Genomic DNA, 13,722 nt, shown 5'->3' on the forward strand with positions numbered 1-13,722 from the left:
CTAGTACAGTCTCATTTTCATAATTCCTTATGAAAAGGCACAGATCATCAGCACATCACTTCTATGGATGCATTAGAAATAATGTAATGTAATACTAATGTAAGTTTATTTATTTCTGCTAATATTTTATTTTCCTTCAGAAATTAGTAAATGAGACATTCCAGAAACTCTGGTTTACTCCAACTCCACACCATGACAAAGAAGCAATGACAAGGAAAATACTGAACATCACTGATGTGGTATGTTAAACAAATTTGAATTGTGTACAAAATTCAGTTTTGATTTTAGTATCTTAGAAACATTCTCTGTATTTTTTTGAACACAATAATATGTCAGATGGTTTCCCTTTTTATATTTCTTGGCATGAAATGTACGCCAAAAATATTGTGATTGAGCAGGCTGTAGGAAATCTTAAATGCTCACTAATCTGCTGGCAATAATAACTGTGACTACACTGCATTCAGATTGTATTAAGTATTCGTTCAGTTAAAACACAACCTATTACTATTGTATGTAACATTCTAAAGGAATTGCTAGCAGCCTATAGTTAAGCCTACCTAAGAACTTCTCTTAAAAGAAAATTTTCCTCAAACAATTGATAACCTTTATTTGGCGAAGTTAATGAGTTGTTTTAATAAATACAGGGTCATGTTTTTACTCAGAGTATACTGATGTCTGCATAATTGTATCTTACTATTTAGGAGCAACAAATTAAATAGCATATCTCCCAAATAGCAAAGTCTATTTTAGATAAAAATGTTCTAATTTGTAGTGAAAATACGTTGTATAAAACCATTGTGCTGAAGAGGTGTTTTAATATAAATTATTCAAAGGACTAAATTTCAAATTTAAAAACTAACTTAATTACTTAAAATTATAAGTTTAAACCTCATTTTACTTTACAGGTTTTGGTTTTTTTTCATTATAGTCTAGTTTGCATTTTTCCTGTCTGAAAAGTCAGTCAATTTGATTTCTGTTTAATTCTCATTTCTCTTGCAAGTTCAAATTCGAACCACCTGTGTGCTCTTCCTGGTATATGATACCAGTGAAGGCTTGTTCTGTTTATATAAAAAGTGTGTGTGTGTTTGTGTGTGTGTGTACTTTTCTCTGATCTCTTGTGCCCAGTGACAGGACACAAGGGAATGACATGAAGTTGTGCCAGGGGAGGTTTAGGTTAGGTGAAAGCAAAAGGCTTTTCACCCAGAGGGTGGTTGGACCCTAGAACAGGCTCCCCAAGGAAGTGGTCACAGCACCAGCCTGACAGAGTTCCAGAAGATTTGGACAATGCTCTGTGACTCTTGAGATGTCCTGTGCAGGGCCCAGGGTGGAACTTGATGAACCCTGTGGATCCCTTCCAGCTTGAGAGTTCTTCTATGATATACATGCATGTCCACTTTCAAAGTGTCAGAACTATATTTATACATAAGTTTGTGCAAAATTTTCTTCAAAATGGAAGCTTATCTTGCACTTGGGCAGCAATCTCCAGTAAAACATGTAGGCTTTTTGTTGTATGAAATACAAATTCTAGAGTCACTAAAATGGTGGGAAATATTTTTCAAATACAGAAGACAGTTTTTGCTCTGCATTGTTCTTAATGCATATAGAAATATATGCATATATGCTGGTCTTTTGAGATTATATTTATATTGAAATAATTTTCTTCAGATGCCTTGTTTATTAACCAGTTTATTCTCAAATATACTTATAGGTTGCAGCTTGTAGAGATACAGGGTATGATTGGTTTGAACAGCTTCTTCAAAATGTAAGTAATGAATTTTTAATGTATAGTGCAATCATTGTTAGAATTTTAGTGTTCCTTTTGCTTCTAAAACACATATAATGGGAACTCCAAGAGCAGTCCTACAACAGACAAATTCAGTTCCTGCTCTTTAACATCTGACCTTTTTTTATCCTTCTCAGTGCAATTTTCTTTGGCATTAGTTTCTGTCTTTGCAAGTGATCTATTAAAAACACTTCTTGATTTTGGGAGGAGTATCATTTGTTCATTTAATTTCATTGGTTCTTCAGAAATGACTCACATAACACGAAGTCCACAGTTAAGATACTTAATTCTGAAATAACTTATCTAGTGATGTCAGGTTTTTTTTAAACAGTAGATAGGTGTATTTTCACATCCAATGTATTTTCTACACAATTTATGGAAGAATTGAATCTTCAGAGTATAAGTTAATTCTGCATTATATTCTATTTATATCTAATACCAATATTTCTAAGAACTAAGCTTGGTTTGTTTATATCTCTTAACCTGTGTTATCATTCTCTGCATCTTGCATGCACTGGTTAATTTTCAAGCAAGAAAATGCTTTGATTCCTCTCTTGCCGGGAGTGTAATGAAAATAGGTTATCTCAAGTAAATCAAAGCCTTTTCAATAAGAGCCTCTTCTCTGAAGAAAAGGCTGTAATATGGTCTCAGTCCTTCTTAGATATTAGAAGAAGCTTAATGGACACAATTTTAGTACCTAAACTCATATGTAAAAAGTTTAAATAAAGTGTTGATATACAATACAGCTATGTTAGATCCTCATTTGGTATTTTACCTTAGTGTCAAAAACATTTGTTTTGAATTTGCACTTTATTTCTCTAAGCATTTTAAAAGTCTTCTAACTCCTGCTAGTTTCTGCATTATTTCATTAAGTATAAAGCAGCTTCCATACTGATGCAAAAAATAAGGAGAACTATTATGGATTTTTTTTACAAATTTTATTTATATTTAAATATACTTACTTTACTTATATTGCTTTTTTACTTCCTGTAATTTTTTTTTCACCATGTAAGTTTAATGGAGAATTAAATACTTTTGTAGTCTAAAATCCTTGTGTATCTGTAGTAACTGTTATTATAAAACCAGAATATACTCTATGCAAATGAATGCGGCTTTACCATGAAACCATTTTCTGTTTCATCTGCTATAGCTGTTGAAGTCAGAAGAGGATGCCTCATATAAACCTGTGAAGAAAGCCTGTACTCAACTTGTTGACAATTTGGTCGAGCACATTCTTAAATATGAAGAATCTTTATCAGGTAATATTATTTAAAATTCAGCTAAAATTCCTTGAATTTTTTTAATGATACTGTGACAGTTGTTGAAATCTCTTTATTGCAGAAATAACTGTTCTGGAATTCCTGTTAAAAGCTGATTGTAATAAATCATGGTACTTAAATGATGAAATTTAAGGTACTTTGTAATAATAAAACTTTCCTAATCTTCAATAGCTAACTACAATCATAGAACTACTTTTAAAATAGCTGGTTCAAACTTTCAGATCACTGAAACCAAAACTATCATGGCAATTGTATTTGCATTTGTAGGTCTGTATTTGTAATAGGAATCATTGGCTGGGCTAATCTAACATTTACAGTAAGAAGTATAAAAATTGGTGATGTCTTTGATGCATCTTTGCTTCTTTTTTCAAGTTTTTTGTAGTCACATATAAATGTTGACAGAGTATGTTCCCATTTCAAATAAGAACATTCTGTTTTGATCTTTAAAGAGATGCAGTGAAAGAGATACTCAAACAGCGTTTAGGCCATATGTTTTTCATTGCTTAAATGGTACTTGGTCTTACTGTCCTTTTTGTGTTTTCTAATCTTTTTCAGATTCTGACAATAAAGGTGTGAATTCCAGTCGCTTGGTTGCTTGCATAACCACTTTGTTCTTGTTCAGCAAAATAAGGCCCCAGCTAATGGTCAAACATGCCATGACCATGCAGCCATACCTGACCACTAAATGTAGTGTAAGTAGAGACCATCAGTCTTTTCCCTAGGTAATTGAGCATGAAAATGAACGTCTGTCTTGTATACTTGATGAAATTTAAGGTAGGAAAAGGAAATCTAAAATTATGGAGTTCTTTCATAAGCATTATGGCTTTGGAAGTTACTAGATCCTTTTGAAGATCCCTGTACCTTTAAGGTGTTCTCCCTCACATTCTACATCCATATTTTGCAGCCAAATGAAACTGAAACCTGTGCTACCTCTTTCCTAGTTTTTCTCCCTTCAGGAAATAGTTCCTTAGAATTGGTTTTGTTTACAGTCACAGTCTTTAAAATAGTTAATGTTTAACATATTAATATTAAGATTTAAGAATAAAGTTTCATGAGATAGAGTGATATAATATGTAACAAATATATGAGAAGAAAGAAAAATCTCATTTCATCCTTTTCTAGACTTCATTTCTCTCTTCTCTAGCTCTAGGGCTCTTGTATTCCCCAGAAGACATTGTAGAGAGCTCTAACACTGAAGCCCTCCCCCAGTCAGGTCTCTGAATCTTTGCAGTGGTTTCTGCCATTTTGATCTGGCCCCCAGCTGGTTAACAGGAGCAGGGCAGGATCATGCACCCACTGCTCAAGGATGATGAGCATGAGTGGATGGCAGCAGTGCCTTTCAATAGGGCAGGCTTAATGGGTAATTGTTACCAACTTAGATTGTAGATACAGCCTGGCACTTTGCAGGCATTTTCCGTGTTCTCTAGGCACATTTACAACAGGCTCTTAGAGCTGCTTCTGAACAAACAGTATAGGAAAGACTTCTCTAAATACTTACCTGTTGTGGTTCATTTAGTGGATTGCAAATGGTTTGTTTTGTATTTACACATAGTTGAGATGAATCATTAAATTACCGCTGACAGCTTGAGCATGTCAAATAGCATGATACTGGCATTCAGGATTTATATTATCCTGGTTAGCAAGCTGGATTTGTCAAAATTCAAGTTCTAGCAGCATGTCTCTTTAGCTGATGTTTTCCATAGATTCCATACAGTTATGATAATGCAAACCAGTAGTAATTTTAATTGTGACTTCTACATTTGTGCACATTATTACCTTTTATTTAAGGTGCATTAAGTCATAGCACAACTTCATTTTGTTGCTGATACCTTGTTTTCAGGTGTTGAGTTTTCTCTAGTGTGCATATCTCAGAAAGAGTTCCTAGATTTCTTGTAAGACTCCCGAAAATTTTCAGACGCAAATGTTTTCAGGTGTGACAGAGCCTTGATAAGACGGTAATTCTACTCATCCAGACTTCTTTTCCTCAGAATGCCTGCAGTAAACAGAACTAGATTTCATAACAATATGTAATTTGGTAGCAGATGTAAAGTATATAAATATTCTTTTAAATGTTTACGAAATATCTTAATTAAGTTGGAGTTTTTAACTGTCAGTGCATATTAGTAGTACTTAGTTTGTCCATGGCCAGAAGTATTAAATACTGTAAATGCTGTTGTTTCAGACCCAGAATGATTTCATGGTGATCTGCAATGTTGCAAAAATCTTGGAGCTTGTAGTGCCGCTAATGGAGCACCCAAGTGAGACCTTTCTTGCCACTATTGAGGAAGACCTCATGAAACTCATCATCAAATATGGCATGACAGTAAGTTTTTAATTGCTACTGTTCTACTGATTCCATTTCACATGACTTTGGTTTAAAGACAGTCTTGTCTTTATTATGAAGATAACCTTTGAGTCTTGAAAATCAGCCTACTGGGTTTACCAGGGTTTCCACATGGTTTTGCTGTATTTTAATCTGTTTGAGTAGGTTTTCAGAGCAGTCTAGGGAGGGACATTACGTTATACCTGTTAGATTAATTTTAGTTCAGCATATTTTTTTCCTGCATAACTTCGCAATAATCTCCACTTCAAACTTCTAAGTAGATAACTTATTTGTTCTTTCTTGCTCCTAGGTTGTTCAGCACTGTGTGAGCTGTCTTGGGGCTGTTGTGAACAAGGTCACCCAGAACTACAAATTTGTGTGGGCCTGTTTTAATAGATATTATGGTAAGCAAAATCATAACAAGTAATTGTCACTTTTCAGTTTTGAGTACAAGTCTTATCTGAGGAATACACCACAATTAAACTCTGTAATAAAAACTTTTATTTTACTGCAGGTGCACTTTCTAAATTAAAAAATCAACACCAAGAAGACCCCAACAGTACAATACTTACTGCCAATAAACCAGCACTCCTTAGATCACTTTTCACTGTTGGAGCACTGTGTCGGCATTTTGATTTTGATCAAGAAGATTTTAAGGGCAACAGTAAGGTAAAATAACTTTCATTTATTCTCCGTATCTTAGATATAATGACGGTTCCACTTAATTTTGAAAGCACATTATTCCTAGTCCCCCAAAGGTATATATTTTTCCATAATACATATGGTATAGCTTTCTGGTTTTTAAATACATGATTTTGCAAGGACTGTGAAGTAAAGTTGTATTTCTCCTTTCCTTTTTTATATATATGCTTTCTATAAGAGATTAAAAACATCTGTTTCATCTTCAAATAGTTATTAATTTTGTTTTAATTTGCCCAGGTTAACATTAAGGATAAAGTCCTTGAACTGCTGATGTATTTTACAAAGCATTCAGATGAAGAAGTACAGACAAAAGCCATTATTGGTCTTGGTAAGAAATATTAATTTTTTTTATTATTCTGCTCTAGTAGAAATTCTTGTATATCAGTAGGAAATTATGTATTTGTGTAGTCACAGTAGAGTTTGCTTAAAATCAAAACTTATGGCATATTTTGTTTGAGAACTGGTCATAGCAAAACTGTCAAAGGGTTGCTAGTTCCATAAGTGTGCAGCAGCCTGGGTGCTTTTGACAGTGCATATTTGATGTGTCACCAAGCTGTAGAGAGCAGATGATTTCCCAGGTAATGAAGACACTATTTTTTTACTCCACATGTAAGTATGTTGTAACTCCAAACCTTGTTTTTCAGTCCACAAGGTAAAAAAGGATGGAAACACTTGGAACATTTTAGGGGTAGGAGCAGGCATTCTGAAGGAGTCAAGAGAACTGCTGTTTATAGTAGCTGGATGGCCTTTGTGAGATTAGTGTGGCATTTCAGTGACTTGCAGTAGAAAATGAACTGCCACTGACTTAGGGACAGAAATCATGCATCCAAGGAAATCTTGTTTGGGCAGATAGGTCTTGGTGTCTGGAAGAGCTCAATTCATGTTTATTGCTTAGTTTAAAATAAATTGTCTCCAAGGCCCAAGGGCCTTCATTGTATGATTTAACTGTGGACAAGAATTTGCGTCTTTATGTTGCTTTTTAGGTGAGTTTTCAGATATCCAACTCTAATACAGGCTGGGGGTGGCTTCTGAGGATAAGGCTCAAGACTGAATCTTCGTTTTCAATTCTGTGAGAAACAATTTCATGACAATTGAGCAGAATTAATGGCATTGGAGTTGCCTCTGTTGCATTAGCAATGCTGTGATTCTCTGGACTGCTTGCAGTTTTTCTAGGCATTATGTCAAGGTAGATGATACTTTCCTGTAGTCCAGTCCTGTTTAATTGCGCTCTACAGAATATCATGTGGGGTAGAGTCTGTATTCCTAACAGACATGTATTCCACAGACATGATTACTCTGCTCACGGATATGGAGTATGTCACATTTGCCAAAAATGTCTATAAATTATAGACTAAACTGTGATCTGTTTTGTCAGTAGTCATTCTTCAGACTTTTTTTCTGCCTGTAAAAATATCTATCTTTATATTAATTAAACCTCACTGGTTTTAGTGATATATTGATTTCCAAGTATTGATTCTGGAGAGAGCTGGTTGTATGGAGATGTGGTAGACAGTGGAAATTTCCACCTCAGGCTAGTCACTGAGCAAAGTTGTTCAACTCATTCAATGTTTGTGAGCAGCAGTACAGTGAAAAGTACCAGCAAGCTAACTCAACATTTATATATGGTGGAAAGGGTCATGTGAAGAATGTACTTTCCTATCAGCCTTTTTCACTTTAGTAGGGACACTCTGCAGTTTTAGCCTTTGCCTCAGGATATGCCACTGCTGTTGAGGGATTAGGCCTAATCCTAACATTAATTATTATGGTTATGCTTCTCTTCCAGATGTGCACTTGAAAAACAAGTTGAGGATATAAACTTGTTAGTAAATTTAGCTAAATTTTTAAGTACCTAATAGTTAATGTTTTACTCAACCAAGCTTAGTTCTTACTCTAAAGATTCTTAACAGAGTGAAAACAAGGGTATGAATAGAAATGGTGTGACAGCATCTCTGAGATGTGAATTCAGTCCTTAAAAAAACATACATCTGGTGCCTTTCTTCATCTCCTATGACAGTCTCTTATGTCAAGTAAGATTTCTTCCTCAGTTAAATGGGGATGGAAAAGTAGGATTTTCCCTGAGAATACTGGTGGTTTAGATTTCTTAAAGTGAATGAAGAAAAGGTTTTATGAGCTGTTACAGATACATCCATGTGCTTTTCATTTTTAAAATTAACCATAAAAAATGGGTTGGACTTCACACAGAGGTGGTCAAGTTACAAACATCAATGTACACTTGTATAGACCACACAATCCAAAGACCACCCTAATTTCTTTTCCTTCTCTTTTCCCTTTCTCTCACCTGCTTCTCTGCTTTTTGTTTTGGGACTGAAATGAGATCTGAAACACACTGGGGGCTTACCAGATTAGCCTTTACCTAATCTGCCTTTGTGTGTGTGTGGAGCCTGTTTCAAAAACCTGACTAAATCTTCCCTCTGTTACAGCTATTCTTATATATAGCTCTTGCTTAATTTTATTTGCTTTCATTTCTTTCCCTCATTTTTCTTTTATGTTCCCATTTTTTCTACGTGCCCATTTAAAATCTGAAATTTTTGTGGTCATAGAAAATGCATTTAATGTCTGATTTTCCTAAACAGTCTTAAAAACAATTAATTACTTAAATGTAAATTAAATCAGGATGTTATGTTCCCATTACAGTTTTTTAAAGATACTCCGTAAGAGTTTGTCAGCAGCACTCCTAAATCTACATACATTATCTAAAATGGTATATACTGCCAGTAATTTCGAAAAGTTTTTATTAAATACAGACTTAAGAACAGCCAGTTCATTGGCAAGGGTAAGGCTACAGCTAAGAACTGTTCTGTAGTGTGTGCCTTGCAGAACACATAATCTTGGGAACACTTCAGATGATCTTCAGGTGAAGAGTACAATAAGTATATGCATAATGACAGCAAGAGGTACAAATTTTAGTGTGTTCCCTGGTGACTATTTTTTCTATTATGATGTTAAATACCTATGGTATTTATCAATTTTTCCACATTTTCTCTGCATCTGTATGAGTCACATTTTACAGTTGCAGCAAAATGTTTGTCTCTAGATATATTAGAATGTTTGTATTAGAAAAATAACAGATAATTTTTGGTAACATTCCTTTCTCATTCTTATGATAGTTCCTAGTCCTAGAGATGCAGGCCACTACATCTGGAACCATCTGGTTCTAGACCTGTACAGCTTCCTGTGCAGCTGCCCTGCCTGGGTCACTCAATTTTATCCATCAGAGTCACATTAATGGAACTGTCATGGCTATCACAGCACCTTGTTAGCAACGGGTGAAGTCCACAGGGAAGCGTGGTACTGTTTGGACTAGAAACAGCTGCTGGGAGGAGATACATTTCATACCTTTCTTCTGAAGAACCTGAAAAGCAGAAGTGCAATTTTTATATTATAATAATGAGAAACCATTTCCTCTTTTCTCCACTCTTAGGATTTGCATTTATACAGCACCCAAGTTTAATGTTTGAACAAGAAGTGAAGACTCTGTACAACAGCATTCTTTCAGATAAGAACTGTTCAGTAAACTTAAAAATCCAGGTGTTAAAAAACCTCCAGACCTACCTGCAGGAGGAAGATACACGTATGCAGCAGGCAGACAGAGACTGTAAGTGCTGAGTTCTTCTGTGCTCATGAGCCTTGCAAAACCCAACTTTGTTGCATACCATTACTATATACCTGTGCTGAAACACTTAAAATTGTAAACAGATCAGTAGTACCGTACCCAAAGTATTTTAGAATTATTTTAAAAGACATATATGCATAGATGTATTATTTACTTCCAAGATGTTCAAATACTGGAAGCAATACAGAATTCATAATTGCTGAAATGATGGAAATAATATTTTTTATCCAAAAACCCTCTAAGATTAATTTGTAGATAAAAAATAGTAAGTACAACATTTTAAAAAATATTTTATTAAGGAAATAAGCTTGAATTAAAATTTTGTCTCTTTATTTTTTCATATATGTTTATACATTAGACTGTTCTGTGTTTCATGAGATCATAAACCTATTCTAAAAGACAGCAGAAGTATGTATTTATTGTGAAAGATCAGCATATATCAAGTGATGGCAAAATAAGTAGTTATACCATGATGAGTATGCTATTGCTTTTGTCCTTTTTACAGGGAAAAAAGTAGCAAAACAGGAAGACCTGAAAGAAATGGGTGATATTTCCTCAGGGATGAGTAGTTCCATCATGCAGCTATATCTCAAACAGGTCCTTGAGGCTTTCTTTCATAACCAGTCCAGTGTACGCCACTTTGCTCTAAATGTCATTGCACTGACATTAAACCAAGGTCTCATCCATCCTGTTCAGGTATGATAGGCTTTTGTGGGACTTTCTTCTATTCATGTTTTTAGAGGCTTTTGCACTTGCTACATATATTTCCAGGTCTTCTCTTCTACTTACATTACAGCAGTTTCTTACTGTAGCCAGAGGCCTTTACAAAAGGCATATTTTGAAATCTGCTTTATGTTGTTAGCCGACAAGATTCCAAATGCTTCATTATCTGTTTTTTGGATTAAGATGTAAAAGCCCAGGCAGTACCTAAAGAGCATGTAGATATGTACATTGGAGCATAACTCTGTTATGACTTTGAGGTATATGCCAAAATGTTTTCTTTGTTTAGTTCTTTATCTTGTGTCAGCTTGCTTCCACCTCAATCCCTATATCCTCCAAGCACTACGGAATTCCACAGTCAGTGTCAGATCTTCAACCATCATCTCCATCACCCTTTGCTTACATAATGTTTGTAATTAATTTTTGATGCTGCAACCATTGCACATGTTCAGTCATAAGTGTTTTTTTGGGGGGGTTTTAAATGCAATTTTCTGTATTTCAAATTCACTTTAGAGTCTGGAAAAAAGGGAAGTACTACCTGAAACGTCACAACTTCATTTGTATGCTGGTGTCTTGTAGTATTTTGTTCTATTTACTTGAAGAAAGGGTAGTAAGTTGCATAGACCTTTCTATTCTAATTTCTGCAGTAGAAACAAAGAAAAAGGCTGAGAAAAAGGAGGTAGAATGCCTCTGAATAACCATTTCATTTGTTTTTCAAGTGTGTGCCATACTTAATTGCTATGGGCACAGATCCAGAGCCCTCTATGCGAAATAAAGCTGACCAACAGTTGGTGGAAATAGACAAAAAATATGCTGGGTTCATTCACGTAAGTAATTCTAATTTAACATTTTACAAAATACTGTTATGTTCTCTAGTGGTTTAACACTTGAATATGCTTCAGGTCCAGAAAAAGCGTACACAGTAAAAAAAAAAAAAAACAATAACACTAAGCAGTTGTAAAGATGACTCGCCTGAGAAACAGAAAGGATAATATAATTTGAAGTGTCTCTTCTAGTCCACAATTTCCTTTAATTTATGATTCAGAGTAATTATTTTCACACTAAATAGTATTTTAAAGCCTTTATTTGATAAGAGGTAAGAACAAGTGTTTCATAATGTTTAGCAGTGGACTAAAAAAGAAAACACCATGTAACCATGTAACAGTCAATAGAAGTCCTTAGAATATATATATTAGAGTGTGCAAGGCACCAAGGCTTTATAAATTGTAATCTAAGCAGAAAAAGCAGAAGAAGCTATTTATGTCTGATGAATCTTGTTGAAAAGAAAAATGAAAGTCTGTGTGAGGATGTGAAGTTGTGACATAGTGCCAGTTCTCCTTAAGATCTGAAATGAAGCTGCAGCATTCTCCGTATTTTGGAAGATCCTAGTCTAGGCTCTCTGTGTGTACTCTGTTGTAGGACTTCTCACATGTCCTTCTTTGTATTCCAGTGCATTTGGAGCATTGTACTGTTGATGGCACCCAAACAGATAACTCATCCATTAAGTGAAGGCTAGCAGTTGAAATTTGCTGTGTTAGGCAGCTAGGATTTAAGACAGTGTATAGACACATAGACAACTTTTCTGAACAGTAGCAGAGGTACTATGAGGACAGTTGTCTATGCAGCCTAACTATAAAATAAGTTTGTTCTGAAACTAGAGCAGGACCATTGACGTGAGTAAAATCAACTGGAAATTATTTGACATATGAAAAAAAAACCAAAAAACAAATACTAATTTTCTGTTGTTAATCCTATTGTACTCATATAGATTCAGTTATTGGTTTCCCTACAGGGGATACCAAACATATACATGTGGTAAAATATTCTGTTCGTGTACGAAAACATTTCAATGTTCTTGAAAATTGTTTAAATTGAAATACCTGGCTATAGTGGGTAAACAGATTGGCTATATGGTCCTAGCAGAATTTACAGTCAAAGCAGTTCAGAAGACATTCTGATCTCTGCCACAGGTTCTGTTTGATAGCTCAGATCTGTTTATCGTCTCAAAAGGTAGTATTGCCTCAGTGTATGTTTTTTATTTAAATTTCAGATGAGCATCCCTTAAAAAGGATTCAGTTGTACTGTTTTGGAAGCAAGGTTTGAATAAAAATATATATTTCCATTTCAGATGAAAGCAGTGGCTGGTATGAAGATGTCTTACCAAGTACAGCAGGCAATTAATACCTGCCCAAAAGATCCTGTGAGAGGTTTTAGACACGATGAATCATCCAGTGCGCTGTGTTCACACCTCTACTCCATGATTCGAGGGAACCGTCAACACAGACGAGCCTTTCTAATTTCTTTACTCAACCTCTTTGATGATACTGCAGTAAGCACCACATTTCCTTCACTTAAAAAGAAGTTTAAATGCAGCATTAAAAGCTTAAGTTCTCCTTTTGTGATGTATTTTTATGACATAATTATTGATAGCTTTGTCCCCAACATGTATTTTTTTTGCTTTCTAATATAAGGTATTTATCCATGTAATAGAATATATGTTGCATCACTCTGTACCTTTTTAAACTCAGTTTGGACTAATTAATGTATCTTTAGGTATGACTAAATTTTGCATGTGTAGAAGTTGTTTAGAGTGGTTTTTGGGGGCTATATAGAATAAAAACTATGTTGGTTTTTTTTTGCCCTGGATTCTTCGGAGCATTGCAGAAGTATATGGATCCGGGATATTTCTACATGTATTTATGTGTAATTTTTTCTTTAACTTCCAGAAAACAGAGGTGAATATGCTTTTGTACATAGCAGACAATCTAGCCTGTTTTCCGTACCAAACACAGGAAGAGCCACTGTTTATAATGCATCATATAGACATTACATTATCAGTTTCTGGTAGCAACCTACTACAGTCATTTAAAGAGGTATGTGCATTTACATTTTAGTGAATTTATGGCGGTGGAAACATAAGCTTCTCTATAATGTGGTCAATTTTTCAGTGGATGCAACACCATTATCATTGTGTGAACCAGTTGCGTTACTTTGCATGTAAACAATAGTCAAAAACCAAGCAACACTGTCTGTTCTGACCTTTAGCTGGTAGACACTAATCAAAAACTCTACTTACATTGCTGCTTATATTATTAAAAAATAATGATGAATTTTGGGAGCAAATTTATATGATTTCCCAATATGGCTGAATAACAACCATATTAATTAATTATATACATCTGAAAGCACATGAACCTGGAATCATCGTGGAATACTAGTTTGTTGTGGTTGTTTGTAAAATTTTAATAATAAAATCCAGTTGGCAGTTATTTTGTTGTCA

At 34.7% G+C, this 13,722-nt stretch overlaps 1 protein-coding gene across 7 annotated transcripts in view; it reads left to right on the forward strand.

Annotated features, from left to right (window-relative positions):
- The window catches only part of NIPBL (NIPBL cohesin loading factor), a 154,507-nt gene that overhangs the window by 136,531 nt on the left and 4,254 nt on the right, over positions 1-13,722 (forward strand). For all 7 annotated transcript variants that reach the window (XM_074533099.1, XM_074533100.1, XM_014268313.3 and 4 more), the window contains 13 exons: positions 141-239; positions 1,709-1,762; positions 2,934-3,042; positions 3,619-3,755; positions 5,246-5,386; positions 5,697-5,790; positions 5,901-6,055; positions 6,326-6,416; positions 9,531-9,704; positions 10,228-10,418; positions 11,162-11,269; positions 12,571-12,771; positions 13,169-13,315. In XM_074533099.1, coding sequence (XP_074389200.1) covers positions 141-239; positions 1,709-1,762; positions 2,934-3,042; positions 3,619-3,755; positions 5,246-5,386; positions 5,697-5,790; positions 5,901-6,055; positions 6,326-6,416; positions 9,531-9,704; positions 10,228-10,418; positions 11,162-11,269; positions 12,571-12,771; positions 13,169-13,315 — 1,701 coding nt within the window. The remainder of the gene's footprint in view (positions 1-140; positions 240-1,708; positions 1,763-2,933; positions 3,043-3,618; positions 3,756-5,245; positions 5,387-5,696; positions 5,791-5,900; positions 6,056-6,325; positions 6,417-9,530; positions 9,705-10,227; positions 10,419-11,161; positions 11,270-12,570; positions 12,772-13,168; positions 13,316-13,722) is intronic.

This window comes from Zonotrichia albicollis, chromosome Z (genome assembly GCF_047830755.1).
Source record: "Zonotrichia albicollis isolate bZonAlb1 chromosome Z, bZonAlb1.hap1, whole genome shotgun sequence".
Taxonomy (NCBI): domain Eukaryota; kingdom Metazoa; phylum Chordata; class Aves; order Passeriformes; family Passerellidae; genus Zonotrichia; species Zonotrichia albicollis.